General features: G+C 38.8%; 1 protein-coding gene across 3 annotated transcripts in view; it reads right to left on the reverse strand.

Annotated features, from left to right (window-relative positions):
• Nucleotides 1-1309: 1309 nt before the first annotated feature.
• TMEM45A (transmembrane protein 45A) overlaps nucleotides 1310-26887 on the reverse strand; it is a 67577-nt gene continuing 41999 nt past the window's right edge. The window contains exons 2-7 of one of the 3 annotated variants that reach the window (XM_059164349.1): nucleotides 25203-25266; nucleotides 18637-18828; nucleotides 17154-17366; nucleotides 14551-14735; nucleotides 7032-7177; nucleotides 1310-1833 (exon numbers count right to left, since the gene is read on the reverse strand). In XM_059164349.1, coding sequence (XP_059020332.1) covers nucleotides 1740-1833; nucleotides 7032-7177; nucleotides 14551-14735; nucleotides 17154-17366; nucleotides 18637-18826 — 828 coding nt within the window. In that variant the 5' untranslated portion in view covers nucleotides 18827-18828; nucleotides 25203-25266 and the 3' untranslated portion in view covers nucleotides 1310-1739. Of the gene's footprint in view, nucleotides 1834-7031; nucleotides 7178-14550; nucleotides 14736-17153; nucleotides 17367-18636; nucleotides 18829-25202; nucleotides 25270-26887 lie in introns of all 3 variants that reach the window. The other 2 variants (XM_059164348.1, XM_059164347.1) reach the window with 2 other exon arrangements.

The raw sequence follows: 26887 nt of genomic DNA on the forward strand, positions 1-26887 counted from the left end.
GGAACAGGCTTCTGGATTTGTCAGTATTTCTAGAATGCCATGGAACTGCAGGATTTAATTGCCCACATTTCTCCTCTAGCTTCTCATGAGGCTGCTTCCTTTCTTCTATATTCAATCAATCAGCCCTCAAGTTTTCTTGAAACCTGCCTTACCTTTGCTGTCATGGTAGAGACTGGCCTTTCTGACTAACATGGTATTAAATCAGCTGTAAGCTTCACTTTGTTTCAGAGATTCTAGACTCATAAAATGTGATAGCCAGAAAGTGCCTCATCCAGCTCAATTCCCTTACTTTAGAGAGGACATGGTGATTGCTAAAGTCCTAGAGGCTGGTTAATTGTAGAGCCAGAATTAGAAATAAGATTTCTTGACTCTCCACTAAGGGCTAGTTAGTGCAAAATGAGGTAAGAGCTCTGACTTTTTACCCAGGTAATCTGTAAAATATCTTTTCTTATTTTAACCCTCCACTATTTCAACAGAGGGGATAGTATGGTGGCCATGTTATGCTGTGGTGATGACTTTTTGTTCTATAGATAACAACATAACTCCCCTTTCCAATCTCTCATAGTTTTGCATCCATGCTAGAGATCACTTCTCTCATCTTCTCTAAAAGACTGCACAACTCAAGATGACTGCTGTGTTACTTTTCTCTGGGCACAAGTCAAGTGCTACAAAAGGCGATGTCTCACAAAAAGGAATTTGTCACACTGCTCCTTCTTCATGATGCAAGGGTGAGGTGCAGCTGAATTTAAGAAACACATGCGTGAAACAATATGATAATTATCTTTCTCTGATTGACTTGTTTCACTTAGCACAATACCCTCCAGTTCCATCCATGTCGACGTAAATGATAAGTATTCATCCTTTCTGATGGCTAAGTAATATTCCATTGTAGATATATACCACATTTTCTTTATCCACTCATCTGTCAATGGACACCTCAGATCCTTCCACAGTTTGGCTGGTGTGGACATTGCTGCTTAAAACAGTGGAGAAGATCATAGGAAAGGGGAGCAGGAAAACGGAATGGGAAGTAACCAGAGAGGAAGACAAACTATGAGAGATTCTTAACTATAGGAAGCAAACTGAGGGTTTCTGGAGGGAAGTTAGTTGGGGGGATGGGGTAACTGGGTGATGGACATTAAGAAGGACACATGATGTGATGAACACTGGGTGTTATATGCAACTGATGAATTACTGAACTCTACATCTGTAACTAATGATGTACTATATATTGGCTAATTGAATTTAAATAAAAAAGAAAGAAAGAAATGATAATGTAAAAAAAAAGAAAAGAAAACGACTTGAGATGTCTCTACCAAGTTTCCTGCATTCATTTATTTCTCATTGTAGCAACAAGATAAACAGGTATAATTTCATGTTTAGTGAGTTACAAATGTACAAATGGAAGTAAGCCCAGGAACCTTGAGCATATCTATAATGCAAATAAAACATTTTTCTTAGCGTGGATTTTAACTTTAGATGATCTGAGAATAGCCGCTCCAGGCCCCAAATACCATGACTGATGTGCAAAATGCATTTTTATCACCCAAAGTACTTACAAACCTAAAAATAAAATATTTGAATTCAAATACTATAACCAAATTGGAAATACAAACAATATACCAAGAATCACCTTCAGCTATCTGTTCTCCAAGCAAAAGGTCAAAAAAACAAAACGATGAACAAAATTAATCCAGAAAAGAGAAGTTCATCCAGAAAAACTAAAATGCCCATCAAAATCACATCTCTTCTTCTGATTCTTGTTCTCGTTCAGCATTTTTCAGGAGTCCAACTTCTGAGGGGCAGAATCTCTGAAGTCGAGATTTAACCAACCTGAGGAGAATGAAAGGTATCTCATGTTATACTGTTTAAGAAAAACCCAGAACAACGTCTATCTATAATACAACAAACTCCAAATTATCTGTGCAAATGGGAGAGGCAATCCAAAAAAGAAAATCACTTTTATTTGGCTTTGGAGCTACCTGAAAACTTTTTGTGGATTGAAGCAGGGTATAAGTAAATAGGTACAATCAGTTTTTATTTTATTTTTTTTAAAGATTTTTTATTTATTTGACAGACAGAGATCACAAGTAGGCAGAGAGGCAGGGAGAGAGAGAGAGATGGAAGCAGGCTCCTCGCTGAGCAAAGAGCCCAATGCGGGACTCGATCCCAGGACCCTGAGATCATGACCTGAGCCGAAGGCAGCGCCTTAACCCACTGAGCCACCCAGGCACCCAAGTACAATCAGTTTTTAAATGTACAACATGATTGTTCAGGTTTCAGAAAATGCCTAATCATTCATAGCTTTGATCATTTCTAAAACAAACAAGAGAATCTCTGGGCGGCAGCAAGCCAAGATGAAGCCAAGTTCAGCCGAGAGCTTTTCCATCAAGTCCACACCTAGGTATGTATTGCAAAAAGGAGCCCTCTCTTGGAAAGTGTATAGAGGCATCTCCTTCCCCGTGTCAAGCCCCAAGTCCAGTCCTTCCCAACGTGTGCCTTCAGAGGAGTGATTTTGTGCAGTCCACGGACTGCTCAACTGCATGTGGTCGATGATCTCACCATGTGAGATCCATGGTGAACTAGGAAGTTGGAAGAAGTGCCTCCCCCAATGTGACTGTTTTCATAGATTAAGAGATCTGTAGGTCTGGGGGAAATCAGAGTATCATTTTTGACCCTGGAAGATACGAAGGTTTTTATTCCCAGAAACTCAGCAGACTCTCCACTTCTCTGATGTAATAAAATCTAAGCAAAGCTTTCCTGTGCATAATTACTCGTAAAGACACAGTATTACGACCATGTTGATAGAACACAGTTAAATTCCAGAAGTACACAGGAATGCACAAACAAATTTGATACACCAAGTCATCACAATCATTCTCATTTTGTGAAAAGCCTCACCAGCCTATCTGCATCCCTTATCTTCTGCCTCCTTTTTTCCAGTGAAGGTCTGGCCTTCCCCCATAAAAATGCAGTGACTTTATTGTGCTCTGGATCCTACGGGAATATAAGCTTCGTAAGAGCAAAGACTATCTTATTTAGTGCCCTACCGCTAGCCAGAGCCTAGACCAACTGGTGCATAATAGTGGCTCAACACACATCTGACAAAACAATGGCCTTTGGAGCAATCTGCCAGGAGTCCACATCACTCACTTGTTCATAGAGGTTAATTCTTCAGTCACTTTTAACTCAGCATTAGCTCCTCCAATGTACGACAACTGAGTAGTACCAGTAACAATTATTGACTCATCAAGATCAAGGAAACCAATTGAAATAATTTGCCTTGATTATTAATTGACTACTGATATTGCTTTCAATGTCCTCAGCTCTTCAAGGCACTGCTTTCATGAAAGACTAATAGGCTTAAACAATTTAAAGGCGGTAACAGTGTTTGTGTCATATCTCATTGCACAACCTTGATACATGCTCAATGAAATGGATTAACTGTTAATTCAGTAAGTAGATACATTCCTGACGGCTCATGTGGAAATTGAAACAAACATATGGCTACTTATTACAAATTAATTGTTAACACAGGCCCTTCCTGTTTCCCACTCCTCCTTCATGGGTGACTCTTTCTGTTTCCCACGTCTCCTTCCTGGGTTGCGTCTGCTGTTACTATAAGCTCCCAAGCTGAGACATGTTCAGGCTCTGTCTGCACCCTGTAGACCTGGGTATTGGCACATGCATAAATGGGTGTTGGAGACAGATTAAAGGCTGGAATGATAAAGAGGAAGTGCAAATAATTGCTAGTTCCTGGAATGATATTAGTCCAGGATACTAAGGTTAGCATGAATGAGTCTGAGGTTGTGCTCCCATAGGCTTTCTTCAATTAATAAGAGAAAGAGCAGAACTGAGACTCGGGGTGTACTTCCAGAGTCCATCTAGAACTCAAACTTCCAGAAGGCAAACTGTCACATTCCTGGGATTTGGACATCTCTATTTTGTTCTTCAAAATGAGTCACCTGGATTATTGCTTAGGAAACGAACCTGAACGTGGGCATACTTCTCTACCCATAGAGAGGGGCTTTTGAAATATTTCTATGAATAGGTGCTTAAATATGAAATATAGTAGAATATCTAACAAAATTTCCAAACAGGTAAGTCTCTCTTATGAATTGTTATTTCAGAACTGCAGGTATGGGGCTGAATGAGGCAATCTTTGAACCTTTATTCTGGAAAGCTGGGAAGTACAACTTCATTTTTCTGAGATTTGGGGGGTTGTGGTTCTATAACCCAGTTTTGTTTCCATCGTGATCTTTGCACTTTGTCAAACAAATTCTCATATAATGTCCTAAAAATTCATCACCTGTGACTGACTTAGAAACTACTCCGGTCAAATCCTGAAAAATAGATTGTCAAAACTCCTTATGATTATACAACTGAATTAGCCTGCCATGTGACCTCACTGAAAGTCAGTACTGAATCTTCATTATATTGTTTAGGTTATTGCTTAAGTTTATATCAACATACCTCACAACATGAGCTCTTGTTTTTATATTTCCAAGAGCATTATGAGAGCAACACTGAAAAGCATCTGAAACATGATTTCCAAACCAACAAAGCCCATATTCATGTAACTCTGAAGCAGATCTATTAAAACAGTAAATAAATGTTTATTGAGTACCTACTGAGTAAATGGAATGGCATTTGATAGAATGCCAAGATCTGTGAAAAACATGAAAAGGGTATTTTCCTCAAGGTGCTACAATCTAGCTAGCAGGTAAGGCTGACATGAGCTAACAGTAAAGATAGATTGCAATTGCAAAAAAGGGTAGTAAGTGACTAAAGTGCTAGAAAACTCATGAAGGGAGGTGAGTCTAGAACAGTCACAAAGTTTTCATAGAAGAGATAAGCATTTAATTTGGATATGCCGGGTAGAGGGGATTAAGTGGTCAAAAGGTAAAGGCTGAGGAAGTCAACATGGACTTTATGGTTTCTAGAAAACTGTAAGTGGATAAGAGAGATCTGAAGCTTTTTGAAACAGGAAGAGACAGTAGTCTTCTTTTGACTCTGGAAGGGAGCTGACATGAGCTAGAGAGGCTCCTTGAATGCTGCCATTATTCTTGGAGGCTTCCCAGCCCCTAATGAGATGAGGCCCAGATGTCAGCCTAGAACAACAGAGGAAGAAGCCAAGTTTCACTCAGTGGCAGAGCCAGTCTTACCAACCATGTGCATGCTTTGGAGGAATGAAATAGGACTAATAGAAATCAGTCAATGAGAAGCTAAAATCTGCTAGTACCCAAAGCACTTAGACCGCTAGAAGGAGGTATCTACAGATCAAAGTAAGCTGACCCAAAGCCTAGCAGAGACATCTGGAGCTAACAAGAAATGGTTCTCTTACTTAGAGACCCAGCACCAAAGCTGCTTCAGCAGTGAAGCTCAAAGAAGTTCAAGGCAAGAGAGGTGACCTGGGAGAGAAGAGTAGAAAGCTAGTTTTTGAAGAGGCTGAGACCCCACTGAGCCTAGAAGCAGTTACCACATTTTAGGAATCCAAAGAACTTACTAGACATATACTGCCCAATATGCTAAACATTATGCATTTACAGATATTTAAGTTAATTAATATTAATGTGACATTAGGCACATGCCAAGTGCTCAGAAACCATAGTCAAGTAGCTCATGGTCACCAAAATGAAGACTGCAGATATAGAACATTTAGGTCAGTGCTGAAGTCTGAAGAATTAAGTGTGGATCCTGCATGCCTAGTAGCTGGAACTAGCCAGACTCAATGTGGCTTGGTATTAGCTACCTTAAAGACAGGAATCATGTTCAGCTCCTTCTGTTTCTTTTCATCCTTCAAGCTAAGGCATAATTTTCAACTGCGAGGAAGCCTCCTCTGGGCTCCAACAGTACTTTCTTCTCCTATTTCCACCTACTGCACTGTATTTAAATTGTCTATCTCTGGTGACTAACCTAATAAAAAATAATAATAAAAAAAATAAAAATAAATTGTCTCTCTCTCTTCCTTAGGGTCTATACATTATGTCCTTTGTGATACAGAAAGAGGAGGAGGGGAGGAAAACAAGAAAAGTAACAAAAAGGACAAAATCAAGGAGAAGAAGAACCTCCACTGTGCCCTTGTTATGTCCTAAGCAGTGTAAACACCTATCTCATTTAGGTACTATTATTATTCCCATTTTGTAAACAATAAAACTGAGACTTAATGTGGTTGCATAATTTGTCCGAAGTCATATAGCTGATAGGTGGCAGACCTAGGAATACATATTTTTTTTTTTTTTTTTTTTTTTTAAAGATTTTATTTATTTATTTGACAGAGAGAAATCACAAGTAGGTAGAGAGGCAGGCAGAGAGAGAGAGGAGGAAGCAGGCTCCCTGCCGAGCAGAGAGCCCGATGCGGGACTCGATCCCAGGACCCTGAGACCATGACCTGAGCCGAAGGCAGCGGCTTAACCACTGAGCCACCCAGGCGCCCAGGAATACATATTTTTATCAATCTGTTCTATTGCTCTTCATCCACTGTGAGACATTGTATTGGGGTCTAAAAATGTGATTTTTCCTTTTTTATGATAATAAATTTTCTTTTGAAAAATTTGGTTTTTCCATTGACTCTTACTTTTAGAAATATTAGAGCAAATGTCAAATTAATCATATACTCAAATTTAATGGGAGACATAAATGTTGGTCAAAAAATGACACCAAGCTTGTGAATTGTTATGATTAATGTACGTGTAAGCAAGTGGAGGGCTCCCTGAAGATATGGAGAGGACTATCTGGAAAAAGAGACAGCATATACAAAGAGACAAAGGCACAGAAAAGTGTGTTGAAAGGTGACCCACAGGTCAAAGACACAGCTGAGACACAGTTGAATGAGTCTAACTTTAAACCAGCATTTATTCTATCAAGGGGGATTTTCTGGGTTTGCAGATAATTTTCTGCTGCATTACCCTCTCTTGTGGAATACTAAGGAATGGAGTCCCCCCTTCAAATCTAAAGTTCAATGCTTTTGAGTCTTGATGATCATATACCAAGAAATAGAACTTACATGAACAAAAAAATCACTAACTTACCAAGTGACAAAGGCATAAACCATTCCAACAACAACAATGTTTAATGCATAATGCCAACAAAAGCATATGGTGAGAAACATGATGTTGTCATGATCCATTGCATCCCATGCAGGAGCTCCACTGGGGGGATAAAGGACAAAACCAATCTGTAATTTAAAACAAAAAACACATATTAAAATAATCAGCTGCATTCCCAAAGAGAGTATATTTCAAAATGTTTGGTTCTAAGATTAATCTTAACTAAGGTAACTCCAATTATCTGAGATGTTACAGATAAGACATTAGGTCTTACTGCCTGCTTTAATAATACAGATAGCATCTACCAGGTCACAATTTTGGGGGGGAAAAAAGTGTTAAGGACATTTGAAGAGCAATTTTCAAAATATAAATAGTAATCATCTCTGTGGGTTAGTGGACTTTCAGAGAATGTACCAGATTTCTAAGCTGTGCAGTTTCACTCAGCTATTTCAAAAGTGGAGTACAAAGACGTTTGTAAATAAATAAATGCTCACAACTAACATTATATTCAGTGATCAAAGATTGAAAGCTTTTCCCCTAAGATCAGCAACAAAAGGAGGGTGTTGGATTCACCACTTTTATTCAACATTGTCCTAAAAATTTCTAGCCAAAAATTAGTCAAGTAAAATAAAAGGTATCCAGATTATAAAGGAAGAAGTGAAACTATCTAAATTCACAGATGATATGATCTTATAAATAGAAAACCCTAAAGAATCCACACACAAAAAAAAATCTATTGGAGCTAATAAATGAATTCAGCATACTTGCAGGACACAAAATCAACACACAAATTCAGTTATATTTCTATACACGTCTAATGAACAACACAAAAACTAAATTAAGAAAACAATGTTACCTACAATAGCACTGAAAAAAATAAAATACTTAGGAATAAATGTAATCAAGGAGGTTTAAGACTTGTACACTGAAAATTACAAAACATTATTGAAAATTTCAAGACCTAAATAAATAAATGGAAATACATCTCATGTTCATGGACTGGATGATTTAATATTGTTAAGACGGCAATAACACCCAAAGCAATCTACAAATTCAGGGCAATCTCCATCAAAATCCCCATGGTCTCCTTAATACCCATCCCCCCACTCACCTCCCCTTGTGCGATCCTCAGAGGGCACGTGATGTGATGAGCACTGGGTGTTATATGCAACTGATGAATCACTAAACACTACATCAAACACTAATGATGTACTATACACTGGCTAATTGAATTCAAATTTTTAAAAAATCCCGATGGTCTTTTTTTACAGAAATGGAAAGCTGATCCTAAAAATCATATGTAATTACCATGAACCCAGAATAGCCAAAACAACCTCAAAAAATAAAAAGAAAGTTGTAAGACCCATGCTTACAGATTTCAAAACTTATTATAAAAACCGCAGTAATCAAAATACTGTAGTATAGACATCATGAAATACAGATTGATGAGATAGAATTGAGACTCCAGAAATAAATCATATGTGTGTAGAAAATCCATTTTGACAGAGTTCCAAGGCCATTCAGTGGGTAAATCAGTAGTCTCTACAACGGTGCTGGGACAACTGGATATCCACATGCAAAAGAATGGATTTGGACCCTTGTCTCACACTCCATATAAAAATTAATTCAAAACAGATCAAAGACCAAATATAAAACTAGGTGTGCCTGGGTGGCTCAGTGGGTTAAAGCCTCTGCCTTGGGCTCCATCATGATCCCCAGCATCCTGGGATGAGTCCCACATGGGGCTTTCTGCTCAGCAGGAGACTGCTTCTCCCTCTGTCTCTCTGCCTGCCTCTCTGCCTACTTGTGATCTGTCTGTCAAATAAACAAATAAAATCTCTAAAATAAATAAATAAATAAAACCATAATACTCTCAGGAGAAAAGCTTCATGCCCTGGGATTGGGGATTTCTTCTTAGACCCTACACCAAAAATTACAATCAACCAAACAAAAAGTAGATTAATTGGACTTCACAAAATTAAATAACTTTTATACATCAAAAGACACTATCAAGAAAATGAAAAGAGAGCCCAAAGCATGGGATAAAATACTGCTGTGTCATATATCTGATAAGGAATTAATATCTACAATGTATAAAGACCTCCTACAACTCAACAGCTAAAAGACAAAAAACAAATATTTTTAAATGAATAAAGGAGATGAAGAGACATTTCTCCAAAGAAGGTATGCAAGTGATAAATAAACTCATGAAAAGATGATGAACATTGTCACTTATTATAGATATGCAAATCAAAGCCATAAGGAGATACCACTTCATACTCCCTAGGATGGTAAAAATAATAAATAACAAGTTTTAGTAAGAATATGGAGAAATTGGAATCCTTGTAAATTGCTGGTAGGAATATAAAATGGTGCAGTCACTGTGGAAAACAATTGGTCAGTTTCTCAAAAAGTTAAATGCAGCATTAATTATCATATCACCTGGCAATACCATTCCCAAGCATATACTCAAAAGAACTGAAAATAAATTTTCAAACAAAAATTTATAAACAAATGTTCATAGCAGCATTATTCACAGCAGTTGAAAACAACCCAAATGTCTGTCAACTGATGATGAATAAACAAAATGTGGTATATCAATATCATGGAATATTGAACTATAAAGTCATGATGTACTAATATGTGATATAACATGGATGAATCTTGTAAACATTATGTTAAGGGAAAGAAGGCAGACACAAAAGGTCACATATTGTATGATTCTATTTACATGAAATATCCAGAATACATAAATTCATAGAAACAAAAAGCAAATTAGTGGTTATCAGGGGTTGGGAGGAGAGTGAAAGAGAATGATTGCTTCAGGGTACCAGGGTTTTCTTCTGGGGTGATGAAAATGTTTCAGAACTGAATAGCAGCGATACTTGTACAATATTGTGAATGTCCTTAAATGGCACTGAATTATATACTTAAAATAGTTAATTCTGTTATGTAAATTTTACCCTAACCAAAAACAAGATAGAGAGAGAGAGGGAAGAATGATGGACAGATGGCGGGATGGGGAATGGACATAGGTCAGGTCTCTAGAACAAAATGAAATATAATACCCAGATACCAAGGATAATTGTATGAATGTCCACTGGCTAACAAGAACTGTAACGGTCAGTTACAGTGGTTGGGAGTTTTCCTGACAACGGCCTTTAAATGATGTATTATTACCCCCACTTTAATGTATTATTGTCTTCATCATCCAGGTGAGAAAATTGGGTGGTTTTATAATCTGCCTAGGATCACACATCTAATAAATGAAATTTTACAGGAACAACAACAAAAAAAAAAACATTTAGTCCATAGTTATGAGTGAAACTTTAATTCCATTTCTGTTTGAAATTTCACATAACCTGAGTAAATTAGGAAAAAATAAGACTTGGATCTTAATCACTTGTTCCTATTTCCCATTCTAAAGAATTCTCTTTGTATCACCCAATATATGTATCATTAGGTGTGGGGCACCTTAACCTCATTCATGCACATAAACTTCACAATAATTCTCAGTCCTCATCATAACCCCAAGAATAAGATATCATTATCCTCATTCCCCTCCTGCCCTCCTTTTGAAGCAACTTACAAAAGGTAACAACGAAATTGTATCAAGTAAGTATCTTTTTTTTTTTTTAAAGATTTTATTTATTTATTTGTCATAGAGATAGAAGCAAGAGCAAGCACAGGCAGACAGAGGCAGAGGGAGAAGCAGGCTCCCTGCCAAGCAAGGAGCCCGATGGGGGACTCCATCCCAGGACGCTGGGATCATGACCTGAGCCGAAGGCAGAGGCTTAACCAACTGAGCCACCCAGGCGTCCCTCAAGTAAATATCTTTAAGGGAGAGTTGAGTGTAATGAACTATGGACCAGCTCCCCAGTTCTTACCTACTGGTCCCACCAATGTCCTTCCAATGCCATCCACCCATCTTTCCCTGCTTGGGGAGTGATTTGCTACAGCTCCCAGAGATAGAGGTTAGCAGTTGTTGCGAGTTATGTTGTGTGCCTCGAAAGGATATGTTGATGTCCTAATACTTGGTGCCTGTGAATGTGACATTATTTGGAAATAAAGTCTCTGCAGATGTCATCAACTCGAGATAAGGTCATAGTGGATTAGAACTGGCCCTAAATTCAATGACCAGTATCATTATGGAAGGCCATGTGAAGACACAGGTACACAGAAACACACAGGTGTGGCTCTGGAGGCAGAAGCTAAAGTTACGCTGCCATAGGCCAAGGTATGTCAAGGATTGCTGGCAGCTCTCAAGGAGAGAGGCATAGCACAGATTCTGCCTTTGGGCCCCCAACATACTGACACCTTGATTTCAAGACTTCTGGCCTCCAAAAGAGTGAAAGAATAAATTTCTACTTGAAATATAGAATCAGCCACTACTCTCTCATTGGGTATCCTAATTTGCTTCCTAATGTAAAATTCTAACCAAAAAAAAAGGTCTGAAAAAGATTTTTTTTCTTGCTGTATCTTCTATGGCATTCCTGAATATCTGGTTTTGACTAGTTTAATATCACATTTAAAATGTAAATAATTATCTTCCCTAATATACAACAAGCCAGGGGCTCGTTTCCCATAGGTTAAAGTTTGAATTTCCTAGTGTTTTATGTCTTATACTCCAATCACTTATTTTAACACTATTAGTCTTAAACAAGTGTTTGATCTACCATACCAGACTTCTGACCATTACTGCTTAGTTGGGTCTTTTTGACATCTCTGAATGAACTTTTATCTTTTCTTTTTTTTTTTTTTTTTCAGTGTTCCAAGATTCAGAACTTTTATCTTTCTTAAAGGTAAAATAAAGTTGCATTTACTTAGGCTTAGGATCTGGGAAGTCATGGGAGGAGTCCCTGGGGCATTAATGAGGGGTGGGTGATGCATGAGATACTGGTCAAAGTAATGGGAAGTAAAGACCACAGAAGTATCTTCCTCCTCCACAAGGGTCTCTGCCTCAACTCGGACAGTGATGGGGAGGAACTTGGAAATGACAAAGTGCAAAAATGAGCTTTAAAACTACTCTCCCACAGGGCTGTCTGGGTGACTCAGTTAGTTAAGCATCAGACTCCTGATTTTGGCTCAGATCATGATCTCAAAGTTGTGAGACTGAGTATTCCATCCTGCCAGGACCCCTGGTCTGGGCTTGGTGCTCAGTGGGAAATCTGCCTGAGATTTTCTCTCTCTCTCCCTCTCCATCTGCCCCTCCCCACCCCTCTCTTGCTCTCTCAAATAAATAAATAAATCTTAAAAAAACAAAAAAGTATTTTCCCACAGTTTCAGATAAACCATGTTTCATGGGCCTGAAGGAAATCTTTTTCCTTTTTAAATTGCATGATATGGATAGGTTTTTGAAGAGAGCAAAATGGAGTCCCTCATGTCAAGCAGGAGCTAGGCAGTATGGCGGGGACCCCAGAACTGATAGCAAGTAGAACCAGAGGAGGTCTGCAAGGACCCAAAACCAATTAAATCCCTTTAAAAAGGGAAGGATTTTGGCAGCAAACTGTCAGACTCTTCAGATATGAATCCCTCTCTGTCTCACCATTTCAAAACAGCAGCTGCCGTGGAAGGCTCTGCCCAGTGGATCTCCAAACAGAACCGAGATCCTTCACTGCTTGAACATAAGCAGTTACGTGTGGAGAGCTGACACGGACCAAACCGAGGTCGACAGAGGCCTTATCTCAACTGCCTGCGCACAGACTGACATCGAGTTTGGTTCGTTAACCTCCTACACCCTTTTGTTATCTTGCTTGTTGTATGATTTGTCTTGTCCTGCTTTGTGTGCTGTGTAACAAGCCAAGTTTAATCACACGGTGAAATGTCATTGAGTTTGGAATCCTGAACCTGCTTTATCATTGTGATTTAACTTTGCTTCATGATCGAATAAAGCTGACATTGTGGAAAGACACAACTCCTGTGTGCGCCTTGACAGTCTCTGAGAAAACATATCTGACTGTAATGAGCTTCAGGAAAGAAACCATTCTTAAAGATTGGGAGCGTCGTTCTCTTGAAGTTTGCCTGTTACCCCATCATTTACGTATGAGTTATAAAAAAATGGCCTATCTGAACATTTGCCTCACTCATTTCCCAACTTCTTTATAGTTCCAAGAATCTAGGTGTGCTAATCTGTCTACATAGTGTTTATGCACTAGCATTAACCTCCTATGGACAAGTAGAGAGAGAAAAAATATGGTGAAAAGCAATTCACGATGTCCTATTATTAGTTTATAACAGAGTTTTGGCCATAAACATTCACTTACCACACATAACATCAAAATAAAAAGCAGAATAAATTCATCTATGTCTCCAGACATTTTTGTTTCAGAGGAATCTGAGGGTGGAGAGAGGTACTACAGCTAAACCTTCATTTCCTGCCAGTATGTGTGTTTGTACTGGTATTAAATGTTCATTTTTCTTTAAGTCTCCAAACATTATTTAGTCTAGCCACCAGGTAAAAAAGGAAACTAGTCTAGACATACTCATAGATGGAAAAGATTTTTAAATAGTCACAGATTTATGCCCAAAGATTTTTAACCCCATAGCTCTTTCCTAGAAAAGCTTTTGGTAAAATGTGAAAACATTATTTCTCTGCCAGAAGGGACATTAGGTCAGCCTATTCTCAGTTGTGACAGCCCATGCTTCTTCCCTCAGATTCTTAATAAAGCATTAATTATTAATGGAACACTAATAGCTTGCCAATCCCTGCGATAACCTCATCCCAAGTTTCTGCTTTCTGATGATGAAATATCTCCTCTAAGAAGTCATCCCCTATTAAACCACATTTACCTTTCATCTCGGGATTTCCTTACATCTATATGTACATATTAGAGTATGATTTTCCAGTGTCTATAAAATATAAGTTCACTAATTGGAATACATGTTTTTGACAACACGCCAAGCTTAGGTAGTCAACAGAGTAAAATGGAAAGAGCCCGGGACTTGGGGTCAACCAGACCCACATTTAGATGCTAGTTCCATTACTGTGTGAGTCTGGGATAGTCACATCATCTCCCAGAGTCCTATCCATAAATTTGGGATGGTAATACCTAACTTCCAAGTCACTGTGAGGACCAAATTGAAACAACATGTATGAAATAGTCCTGTAGAGTCGTCGGCACATCATTGTTTCTCAATAATTAGTCATTTCCTCTCCTTTCTGCTTTTCATATATTTCTCAAGCTCGTTACTCATTAGGCTGTAAATTGCGTTAGCATTAGCACCTGCTGTCCACAACAAGCAATGGCCCAGAATTCCTACATTATGGATATCCAGGTGTGTGAGGAAGATGGCCACACCCCACTTACTTTCCAGTCGCTCTGCCAGCACTCCCACTAGGGCCTCTGGGCTACTCAAAGAAACATTACCTCTCAAAGACCCACAGTCTCACTACAGGTGGCACATCAGAAGGAAGTCCCTGATTCTGGATCAAAATACCCCATTAAAGAGAAAAGAGTACAGATGGAAACACCAGATGCCTTCACTGGAGGCCCCGACTCACCTGCCAAAACCAGCTCCCCTGAAGCAGGATAAAGCTTGTCCGAAGAAGTTCCACAGTGATATTGGTCCGTATGAAGAGCTCCAAGAAGGCAATCAGGCCTGCCACAAAGACGGCCAAGACCAGCAGCTGGTGCACAAAGATGTCCAGCATTTCCCGGCCATGAGTGTGATTGTACAAGACAAAAGCTGATAGAGAGGAAAGAAACAGTTTCTCTTATTCAGTGAAACCAAGGGACATCTACCATTTCTTTCTCTCTGTCTCTCCCTCTGTCTCTCCCCAACCCCACAGAATTTTACACACACACATGCACACACACCAATTTGTCCAAAATATCAAGTGCTCTCTGCTTCCCACAATAATGGAAACCTCTAGTATTTTTTTGAAGTCCTCACCACTTCTTTTTTTTTTTTTTTTTTTTTTAAGATGCTATCTGTCAGAGAGAGAGTGAGCACAACCAGGGGGAGAAGCAGTTTCCCTGCTGAGCAAGGAGACTGATGGCAGGACTCAATCCCAGCACCCTGGAATCAGGACCTGAGCTGAAAGCAGAAGCTTAACCCACTGAGTCACCCAGGCCTCCCAACATCACTACCTCTTTTATTTATTTATTATTATTATTTTTTAAGATTTTATTTATTTATTTGACAGAGAGATATCACAAGTAGATGGAGAGGCAGGCAGAGAGAGAGAGAGGGAAGCAGGCTCCCCGCTGAGCAGAGAGCCCGATGCGGGACTCGATCCCAGGACCGTGAGATCATGACCCGAGCCGAAGGCAGCGGCCCAACCCACTGAGCCACCCAGGCGTCCCTATTTATTATTATTTTTTTAAGATTTTATTTATTTATTTGACAGAGAGAGATCACAAGCAGGTAGAGAGGCAGGCAGAGAGAGAGGAGGAAGCAGGCTCCCTGCTGAGCAGAGAGCCTGATGCGGGACTCGATCCCAGGACCCTGAGATCATGACCTGAGCCGAAGGCAGCAGCTTAACCCACTGGGCCACCCAGGCGCCCCTAGCCTTGAACCCAACATCACTACCTCTTAAGAATAAGGATCGATCACTCCTTTTCCCTTTTCCTTGTCTAACATATCATGATTTTTAAACTATATTTCAAAGCATCTTCTATGCAGGAGGATGAATAGTAAGAGGGATGGGACAGGAGAAAGAGTTAGGGTGAACACACAGATGAATGAAACAGACCCTCGCCTAAAGGAATTCAGCCCATTGGAGTAAGCAAATACATATATGTACAAATCATAAAAGAGGACTTTGCTGGGTATGAAAAAATGCTCTGGAAGCTCCCAAGAAGTAGTAACTACCTATATTTTTTAATCCCATGAGCAGATTCCAGCTTTATCTTCAACCTTTTCATGTAGATAAGGAGGAAAAGATGTTCACTCAAAATATGGTAAGACCCTGAAATACTGAGAATCTTGCCATTGGTTTTTGATGCCCTTCTTTTAGCTAGCCTTTGTTCTCAGAGAGGGGTTGGCAAAAGTCCTTATATTCAGATATGGGAGGGAAGGTGGACAGTTAGGAATTGGCCCCTCCTGAAAATCTGGGACTTTTTTAGTTCTTTTTTTTTTTTTTTTTTTTTAGATTTTATTTATTTATTTGACAGACAGTGAGAAGGAACACAAGCAGGGGGAGTGGGAGTGGGAGAGAGAGAAACAGGCTTCTTGCTGAGCAGGGAGCCCAACGAGGGGCTCGATCCCAGGACCCTGAGATCATGACCTGAGTTGGCAGATGTTTAACAACTGAGCCACCTAGATACCCCATGGGCTTTTTTAGTTCCATAATCAATCTATTCCTTAAAAATACAATAAATGAAAACAAGTTACTAAACACCTGTTTTCCCTACACAGTAAGAGGGACATCAACTGAACAAAAAGTATTTTTCATTAACCTTTCAAAAATAGGACCTCCTATTTTTAGTGACTGATTTTTGACTCCACTTATCATGTCATGGTGAAGCTTCAGTATATCAATATGAACATAGCTAGATAGCAGGTTAGTAGGTTGCTGTGAGTGGTCTCCTTGTTTCAGGGTACTCATGCTACAGGGTGCCTGGGTGGCTCAGTGGGTTAAAGCCTCTGCCTTTGGCTGAGGTCATGATCCCAGGGTCCTGGGATCGAGCCCTGCATGGGGCTCTCTGCTTAGTGGGGAGCCTGCTTCCTCCTTTCTCTCTGCCTGCCTCTCTGCCTACTTGTGATTTCTGTCTGTCAAATAAATAAATAAAATCTTAAAAAAAAAAAAAAAAAGATACTCATGCTTCACTACCCTAAACTCAGTTTCACTTGTTTAAACAGAAATAATAATTCTCTCCAGGATAACCTAGAGATAAATAACCATGGCAGCTGGTTCTTTAAGAATGATTTAAAATGTGAATAAAGCACATCAAATGATGGTGCTTGTCTTATTTTACTGTATGAGTCAGTAGGGAGGGAAAATCCTTGGCATCCTATGCAGGACATCTAACGATCTCCCCATGGCCCAAACAGATGGCCCAATTGATCAAGGCAGCACCAAGACACTAAAGGAATATTATTGTACAGGCCTAGACAAGTGTCCAAGGATAGTGAAACAGGAACATACTCACTTATACTTACCCTCCACAAATAAGCCATTCGACAACATTAACTTGGTTAAGGAAGTGGGAAGTGAACTGATGATAAAACACAAGATGTTCGCCACACCCAGCAGCCCAAAGAAGAAATACATGGTGAAATGATGCCAGCTCAAGAGTTCAACCCACTGGCCCTCTTTATAGTCATATAAGGCTAGGTGGGGCCCACCAGGAATAAACTGCTCCCCAAGCATGCCTGCAAAGGAGATATCACAGTTTTAGCAACCCTTTCCATGACTTCACAAAGAAAGCAGGAAGATACTGAATGAACCCATGGCTTATTCAAATCTAATGTCCTTCTATGATGCTGATTGTTCTTTCTGGGCTATTCCTTAACAGCTATTCCTTAACAGCTAAGTACTGGTGCTTAGTTCAAACACTGGTTTGGATGATCAACATTTAGTCAAAGATAACCAATTTAGTCAGACAGCTAGTTATTTCAGATCTTCAAAGTTGATCATTTCAGTTCTTCATAGCTCCATGACCAGTTCCACTGATGGTCTTAGTTCCCATTTTCATGTAATGACTAGATAAATTGTACAAAGGCTGATTACTTCCTTCTGACACACCCTACATCTTTGGATAGCATCTTTGGGTAGCTACCACGAAAAGGAGAGTTGTGCTTGATTCAGAATCAAAAGACTAGGGTTCAGCTTTTCCTCAATTAAGGATAACTGAGAAAACACAGATTATAGCACATGGTCTGGTCAGGTACAGAAACAGTAAAACTTTCTTTAAAATACTGCTGTATGTGTCAATCTATGGAATCTGGCAAGGCAATTCCTCTCTTTGGAAATGGTTGCTCTGTAATTTCATGTCCATAGCAAAGACCTATTGCCATGAATAAAGCATGAAGAAATCTAAAGGGAAAGGAGAAAGTTCTGCTTTTCACAAAGGAGAGGCTACCAGGGAATTCTAAAACCACAGAAAATTTTCTCAGAACCTTATAGTCAATGAAAAGTCCTTAGAAGTCATCTGGCCTAACTTCCCTTTTCAATTTAAGAATAATGCAAAAAAGGATGAGTATATAAAGCAAGGTCTTCTTCAGCCTGACCCCTCTGTACAGTCCATCAGCAACAACTTACAACTAAGGCTTTCCCACAATAACTTGGTTATTTTGGCATCATTTTGAAAAATGGTTTCTGATAGAGTTTACTCTTTCAGGCATCAGAATAAATATTATAAAACTAGTTCAAGGTTCCAACTAATTCGATAAAGGAAAGTCACCTTGAGTGGTCAGGCAAGTTAATATCTATGACTGACTCATTAAGGAATAGCCTTCTGTATAAACATGAAGTGTCCCCTTCTAACAAACTATAATCAGATAGAAGTTACAATTAAAATATGTGTTCAGAGATTTTTTAATAAAAATTCATTTTAGCAATTTCTTGATTTGATATTTAATTTTCTCTTTGATGTAGAAATACCCAAAAGGAGAAAACAGAACACAGAAATGGTACACTCACCAGTGATGGCCATGCCAATTAATACAATTCCCTCAAAAATTTCTATTCGATGGAATAATGCTTTGGAGCCAAGGTAGGAAGTCCTTTTGTGCTTTTTGAAGGCATACTTCAGAATGCACTTAATGGTCCACCAAATACCCATGATAATGAAGAAGGTTCCAGGGAGGGCATGACCTTTGAAATTCCCCATGTCTACCAAGATAAGAACATATAGAAGATGAAGACATTTTGTTTCCAGAACTTAGCCAAAACATCACTCACTTTCATAAAATACAGTATTTTCTGATGATAGTAGATATACCATTGATTTAAGAGGAGTTGATATTACTGTCAATCACTGCAATGTCAACAATACCAACAAGGAAAACATGCATATTCATTGAACGCTTACCTTGTGCTAGGCACTATGTCAAATGTTCTGCACACAATCTCTACAACATACAATCTCTCCATTTTCAACTGGGACACAGGTTTAGACAGGTAAGTGAATTGCCCAAATCTCACACTATTAAGCAAGAGTTATGTTTTCAAGAGGGAGTTCAAGGATTTCTTAAATGATAGCATGTGCAACACCATATATTTACACTTTAAGCATATTTGGAGGAAAGTAATATGAAAATTTTACCTGTATGTTTAATACTTGAAATGATATAAAATTGCCTATAATTTTTTAAGTAATTTCAAAGTATCAAGCATTGAGTATACAAAAGAGACCATTAGTGCTCATCAAATATTCAAGCATTTCTCCAAAGACTTTTCCTAGCCTCTTCAGGTGAATCAAAACCATGTTTCTAAACAGTATGGAGGTGCCTCAAAAAGTTAAAAATAGAGATACCCTATGACCCAGCAATTGCACTACTAGGTATTTACCAAAGTGATACAAAAATACACTCAAAGGGGTTCATGCACCCTAATATTTATAGTAGCATTATCAACATTAACCAAACTATAGAATGAGCACAAGTGCCCATCAACTGGTGAATTGCTAACAAAGGTGTGGTATTTTTTTACAATGGAATATTACTCAGACATCAAAGAGAAGGAAATCTTGCTATTTGCAACCGTGTGGATGGAACTAGAGGGAATTATGCTAAGTGAAATAAGTCAGTCAGAGAGAGACAAATACCAATGATTTCACTCATATGTGGAATTTGAGAAACAAAACAGATAAACATAGGGGAAGGGAAGCAAAAATAAAATGAGATAAAAACACAGAGAGAGGCAAACCAAAAGAGACTCAACTATAGAGAACAAACTGAGGGTTGCTGGAGGGAAGGTGAATAGTGGAATTGGCTAAATGGATGATAGGCATTAAGGAGGGCATTTGTTGTGATGAGCACTGGGAGTTGTGTGTAGGTGATGAATCACTGGATTTACTCCTGAAACCAATCCACATGGTATGTTAACTAACTGCAATTTAAATAGAAACATGAGGCGCACCTGGGTGGCTCAGTGGGTTAAGCCTCTGCCTTCGGCTCAGGTCATGATCCCAGGGTCCTGGGATCGAGCCCCACATTGGGCTTTCTGCTCTGCAGGGAGCCTGCTTCCTCCTCTCTCTCTGCCTGCCTCTCTGCCTACTTGTGATCTCTGTCAGATAAATAAAGAAAAAATCTTTAAAAAAAATAAATAAATAGAAACATGAGAAAACTATTTTATCCTACCTAAAGAAACAAATAAAAACCATGATGGCACTTGTCATTTCCAGGCTGAGTGAGTTAGGGGCCTACATGACTCCTTTAACTCACCTGTCCCCTGTCATGGCAACCTTTGCATGGCTTATCCAGAACATAGTGGATGGTCAACCAGTCTGCTTCAGATTAATTATGCTAAATTAAGCTGGCTTAAAGAGCTTAATCCAGCCTATCCAGATGGATACCAAGCCAAATCAAACTGTAAATAGTTTATACAACTCTTATGTTTACATGGTGCAGCAAATAATAAAAAGAACTATCCTCCATTTTTGGTCAGTGCTATAGAAAATCAGTCTTGAATTATGTGAGCAGCGCTTTGTTCACAAGTACTGTACCATCAACAGAATAATGAAGAGAGAATGCAGAATCCTCTTAATGAATCTCACAGTAGGCCAGACGTAGGAGAACTGATGAAAGGAGACTTCAGGTTTCCTCTGGCCTAGCAGAGAGCTTTATCTCCTTGAGTGGGTACTGGGCATCTCAGCTCAGGAAAGACCCCTTTGGGTGACTTCCACATCCTTCACAAGTGTGAAGTTTCAAGGGGGAACTTTGAAGTTAACTCAAACAGTATGAGTCTCTTAAATTTCTAGTCAAACCCCCTGGCAGACATTTTGGCATGCCTCTAAATCAACCAAACCTTCTAAGAGACTCCAACTCAATATAGTTGACTCTTGGACAACACAGGGTTGAACAGCTTGTGTCTACTTAGATGCAGATTTTTTTTTACACATCCTGGAAATGTATTTTCTCTTATGATTTTCTTCATAAAATTTTCTTTCCTCTAGCTTACTTTATCATAATAATAAAGTACATGATATATATAGCATACAAAATATGTGTTAATTGATTGTTTATATTATCAGTAAGGCTTTCAGTCAACCATAAGCTGGTAGTTCAGCTTTGGGGTAGTAAAGGGTAATCCATGGATTTTTGACTATGCAGGGGGTTGGTACCCATGTTATTTAAGGGTCAGTTGTATATCACATAATGCCAAGTGCCCATTCTTGTCCTCTGACTCTAATTAGGGTTGTGTTTTGGGGCATGTCCATTAACCTCTCAAAGCCTTAGTTCTTAATAAAAGAAGGAGGTGGCCTAGGTGACACCTGATGTTCCTTTCTGCTTGAACATTCTGTGATTCCTCATCCTAGCCACCATATTTAGCAGTGTCACTGAGTTCTCCTCTTTGCCTTGGCTTATAAAGCCACATGGTGTTAAAATATGCTTTTCTGTGGGATTGAAAAATACATCCAGACTGTAAATTATTTGTACTTTTCTGGAGAAGAATTTGATAGGTCTTAAGAAGATTTGAAGGTTTTATATTTGTTGGTATAGGAAACCCATTTCCAGGAAGCTATCCTAAACTTATTAACCAGAAATACAGGCACCAAAATTAAAAATATACATTATCTAAAATCAGAAGAAGGATTTAAAAATTTTTTACAGCCACTTAACCCACTGAGCCACCCAAGGACCCCTACAGCCACTTAAAATAAAGTTTTCAAATAACTTAAGTGATAGGGGCTATATTTAGTGAAAAGAATAGCATTTTTCAAACCTGAGAAGGGGCTTTGGATTCAGGCTGACTAGAACTGAATCCCAACTTTATCATTTACTAGCTAAGTGACTTGGGCAAGTTATTTAACTTCTCAATGCCTCTGTTTCCTCTTCTGTGAAATGGGACAAAGAACAATAGCTAACTCCTAAAATTAAAATAAGTTCCTCTAAAGTAAATAATCCATAGTAATAAGCAAGCTCATGTTATCCTCAACTCACCTCAAACTACTAAAGTAGAATAAAAGTAAAATCAAATGAGGAATTCTACTTGGACAAAACTGCTGAAACACAACAAGCATCTACATAATTCTCTTGGCAGTCATGCATGTACTGCTTGTAACATTTCTCCACCTATTGTCTTAGAAGGTTACTGGAATCTTCTGTAGTTATTTAATTCCTTGACTGCATTTAAAGAATGAACTTCTTGAAAGCAAGAAGAAAGACCATAAATCTATTCTTTCTATCCACCCCCACCATTGAACCTGGATAGCATCTTATACACTCTGAAATTCCAAACTAACAAGAGTAACTAAGTCCTTCTAATAAGGATCATATATTTATAAAACATCTCTACTCTCATGTCTCAAAACTTGCTCATACTCAACATATCCACAAATTGAACTAATCATCTTATCTACCCACCCACTACCAGAAAATAATTTTCCCCTAGTCACTGATTTTTTTTTTTTTAAGATTTCATTTACTTATTTGAGAGAGATCACAAGCAGGCAGAGAGGCAGGCAGAGAGAGAGGAGGAAGCAGGCTCCCCGCCGAGCAGAGAGCCCAATGTGGGGCTCGATCCCAGTACTCCGAGTTCATGACCTGAGCCGAAGGCAGCGGCCCAACCCGCTGAGCCACACAGGCGCCCCATAGTCACTGATTTTGTAACACCACCACTACCATTCACTTACTTGCTCAAACTCAAAATATGAAAATCATCATAGAGGCCACCTATGAAAACTAATTGATTATTAAGAACTATTGCTTTTACTGTCTTATATCAACACTCCCTTGCCCCAAATCTTGCTGACTCCCTTGCTTTCAATTTCATCTGCCTAGGGAAATCCTCCCTGATGGCCCAAAGAGAAGACTTCCTTAATACCTTCTCAAGGTACCCAGTTCTTATTTTAATGAATTCTTTGTGTGATTAGTTAATCAAGATCTGTCCTCTTCATTAGTCGTTATGCCCATCACTATTAAAAGCCAGGTAGCACTCCACTCCTCAGAGGAGGCCCAGGAGCCTGGGATATTCTCCATTTTTAATGCCCTGATAAATTTTTAAAAGGTGTAAGATGCCAAAACAGAGTTACATAAACCACGATTGCTTTTCAGTGTTTAGATTTACCTAATAAATACCTTCTTTTTAAATTTTTTTTATTTTTTAAATTTTTTAATTTAAATTTAATTTAGTTGACATGTACTATTATTAGTTTCAGGGGTAGAATTTAGTAATCCACCAGTTGTATATAACACCCAGTGCTCATTACATCAAGTGGCCTCCTTAATGCCCATCATCCAATAATCCCTTCCCCTAACCCCCCTGCCCTCCAGCAACCCTCAGTTTGTTTCCTAGAATTGCCTAGAGTTCAGTATCTCTTAGGGTTTGCCTCTGTTTTTATTTTATTTTTCCTTCCCTTTCCCTATATTCAGCTGTTTTGTTTCTTAAATTCCACAAATGAGTGAAATCATATGCTATTTATCTTTCTCTGACTGACTCTGCTCGCATAATACCCTCTAGTTCCATCTATATTGTGATAAATACCTTCAACACACATGCAAACCATATTACCTATGTTGGAGCTAACAGGAAAATTTAAATTTGGGGCCCTTCTTACATGTGTGGCTCTGGCCAAATAATCTTCTCGATCCACCTCCATGACCAGCATTATAATAGGCTCCTGCTGCCCCAAAAGCTGAGTGAACCAATATATCTCAGCACAGCCACTGGGACATGACAGGGAGGTAATGGGGAGTAGATGAAGGTTTTTGAAGAGGGATATGAGGTGATCAGGGTAGGGAAAGAAATGAGGCATTGCTCCTAGCTCAGTTATAGAACTTCTGCATTTTAGCCTTTTAATCTGAAACAATGTGATGGTTCAATTTTTCTCTGTTTTAAAAAACTCAAACAAAATAAAGTCAAAGCAAGCTTGCTATATTTGCCTAGCTAAGGGACTCAACAGACCCAGTTGCTCCTGGCAATGAAAATGGTATTCTTTTTTTTTTTCCCACTTTCATTGTGGAAAGAAAAAAACTGCTCAAATTCTCAAATATTACTTCACTGTGATCTCCTAGAACACCATTATCCATAAATTTATCTTTTGTTCCTTGCTTTACTATTGCCTGAGATTGTAATTTACTGATCATAAAAGCCAAGTAGTCCAGAGTTTGATTCGATCTAAATCCAAAAAGAAGACACATTTCCCTTGGAAGAAAGCTTTTCTCACCTACAAAGCAAATCATACTTGCCATAAAACCAGCAGATACCTCAGGAAGATCACCAAAATAGGAAACAAGAAGGTCCTTCCTCAATATATTTCTTGCCTGATCTTGCCACTTAAAATAATCTCATGGGGAAAGTGGTTCATCCAGGCCTGAAATGGTGGGTTGCAATTCAACACCAGCTTCCAGCTACAATTTATCCTAAAAAATTCATACTCCTCCCCCATCAAAAACAAAACAAAACCCTCTACGCTTAATGACACCAAACACCATCCTCTGGGCTAATGACAAGCAATGGTTCCTACTATACTGGTTGGCCCCTTTTTTTTCTCACTGTCCTCCAAATTTACACACTCACTCACCATCCTAAAGGGAAATATTTTAAAACTATAATACTTAAGATAATACTGGACAAATCCCAAGATCTAACTTAGGTGTCAAGTGTTAATGCCCAGTGTTACAGACACATAAACCATAGACGAGGCCAATGCACAGAAAGAGGAGAGAACTCAAAATAGTTCACGGAAAGAGATCCTACAGTTTTCTTGGTGGAATCTCAGCCAAATACTAACTTTAACATAAAATGAATACTATGTTTATGAATACCATGGGGAAAACTTAAAATTTCATCTTGAGCCACCACCAAAATAAAGTATACCTAAATCTTAGTGAGTCCTTTCTAAGCACATTTATAAATCCCAATACACTAAAAAAAATTTTAACTATTTCTTGAATTTCATTTTACCATTTGCTTGACACTCAAAGCGAAGTATATACAAGCATTTGTAGCTTTAAAGTTCTCCATCACTCCATCATTCCATACCAGTACATTCTCTCCCAAATTTCAACTATTTCAAGTTTCCTTAATAAAATTACCCTTACCTTCACACTTTCCTCAATGTCAAATCCAACTCAATTCTCTTCTCCCAAGAACTTACAATGGTTCCTGCTTCAAGAAGAAAGATACTGACTGGTCTAAATCTAATTACTTTCTTCTTAGAGACGAAACCAATGTGCTTATGTTTTTCCAGCATGAAGGCAGCAGATAAATCTTCAGAATATGTCACAATGCCTTCATAAATGTAAATATTAGGGCCACACCCTTTTTGAAATCCTACTTCATATCCAAACATTGTGCCATAGAGTAATTCCCAAGAACTCACCTTGCCACCCGCCCACATGACCACTAGTCTCAGACATGTGTTCCCTGCTGTGAGAACCAAAGCCCAATTAGAGCATGTGTGATCTTTGCTATCTCTTCCAGGTCATCAAGATGGACAGAAGACAAGCAGAATGGTATGGGAGCAGTAACATACAGAGCAGATCCAGTAAGTCCTATGAAGACAAACCATTCCCTAATATGCAATGCCTCAAAGAAGGAGTTGGAGGAGCTAGGGTTGGAGTCATAGCCAAAACCAAAGTTATAAGAATAAGAAAAGATGAATAAAATTGCTGTAGGTCATCAGTGAAGCTCAGTTGCCCTCAAGGAATACACAAACTAGTAGACAAGTACATTCTAAAACAACATGAGGTTTACACAGAGTGAAACAGGAAGACGCAGCAGCAGTTTGACTCTAACCTGAAGAGCTAGCAACTGTTTTCTTGTCTGTATGCCAGTCTTGTTTCCCCTCTCAATGATAAACCCATGGTGAGTGAGGGCCATATCCTCTATCATGCTTTGCACCTAATTAGCACTCAATAAATCACAATGAATGATGGGCTTCTGCCTGGAATCCCATCACCCTGAATCACTGACCCGGGTGGCAACCAGTTTCAGAAACAGCTGATGTGGTTAATTAAATGCAGATTCTTGGAACCCACTTTAGATCTACTGAATCAATCTGGGGGAGGCCCATGAATCTGCATTTAAAATAAGCACACATCAGTTATTTTTTTATATTCTTAAATTTTGAGAACCAAAGGTTTAGACCATGTGGAGACAAGCAGAATGACACCAAGACACTGAAATTTAAATGTGACTTCCCTATCACCATACCCCAGAGGCCATCTGTCTCCCATCAGTGTCATAAACTCTGCTGGGCTTGTTCCCATCTGCTTCATACTGGGCAGAGTTGGGTGGCTCAACAACTGTTCCTGAGGCCAGAATGATAATCTGGCTCCAGAAGAAGACAATAACCATTCTACACTGCTGCCATTCTGTTCTATTTTATTTTATCATACATTATTAAGATATTTTATTTTATTTTGATCTCTTTTACACCCCAGCCTCTTACACCCATACCCCTAATCAATCTTTAAATTCTAAAACTACCCATGTCACATGGGCTAGTCTTAACCAAACACCCAGAATGACAAACAGAAATCTACATTTAAAAAAAAAAAGACACAGAATGAGCCAATCCAAAGACATATGTATTGAAAAATAAAACAAACGAACAGAAAACAAGAACAAATGTTATGTTAAATCACCTGCCTCTGATGAACTCTTCGAAGTAAACAGTGGCCTGGACTGTTTCTGTTAATAGTGCATCTGAGATGGGAAGGGAAGGAAGTTAGCATTCATGGAACATCTACTTCATGTTAATTACTTCTCATGTATCTGTTTA

The sequence above is a fragment of the Mustela lutreola genome, chromosome 2 (genome assembly GCF_030435805.1).
Source record: "Mustela lutreola isolate mMusLut2 chromosome 2, mMusLut2.pri, whole genome shotgun sequence".
In the NCBI taxonomy this organism is placed as follows: Eukaryota; Metazoa; Chordata; class Mammalia; order Carnivora; family Mustelidae; genus Mustela; species Mustela lutreola.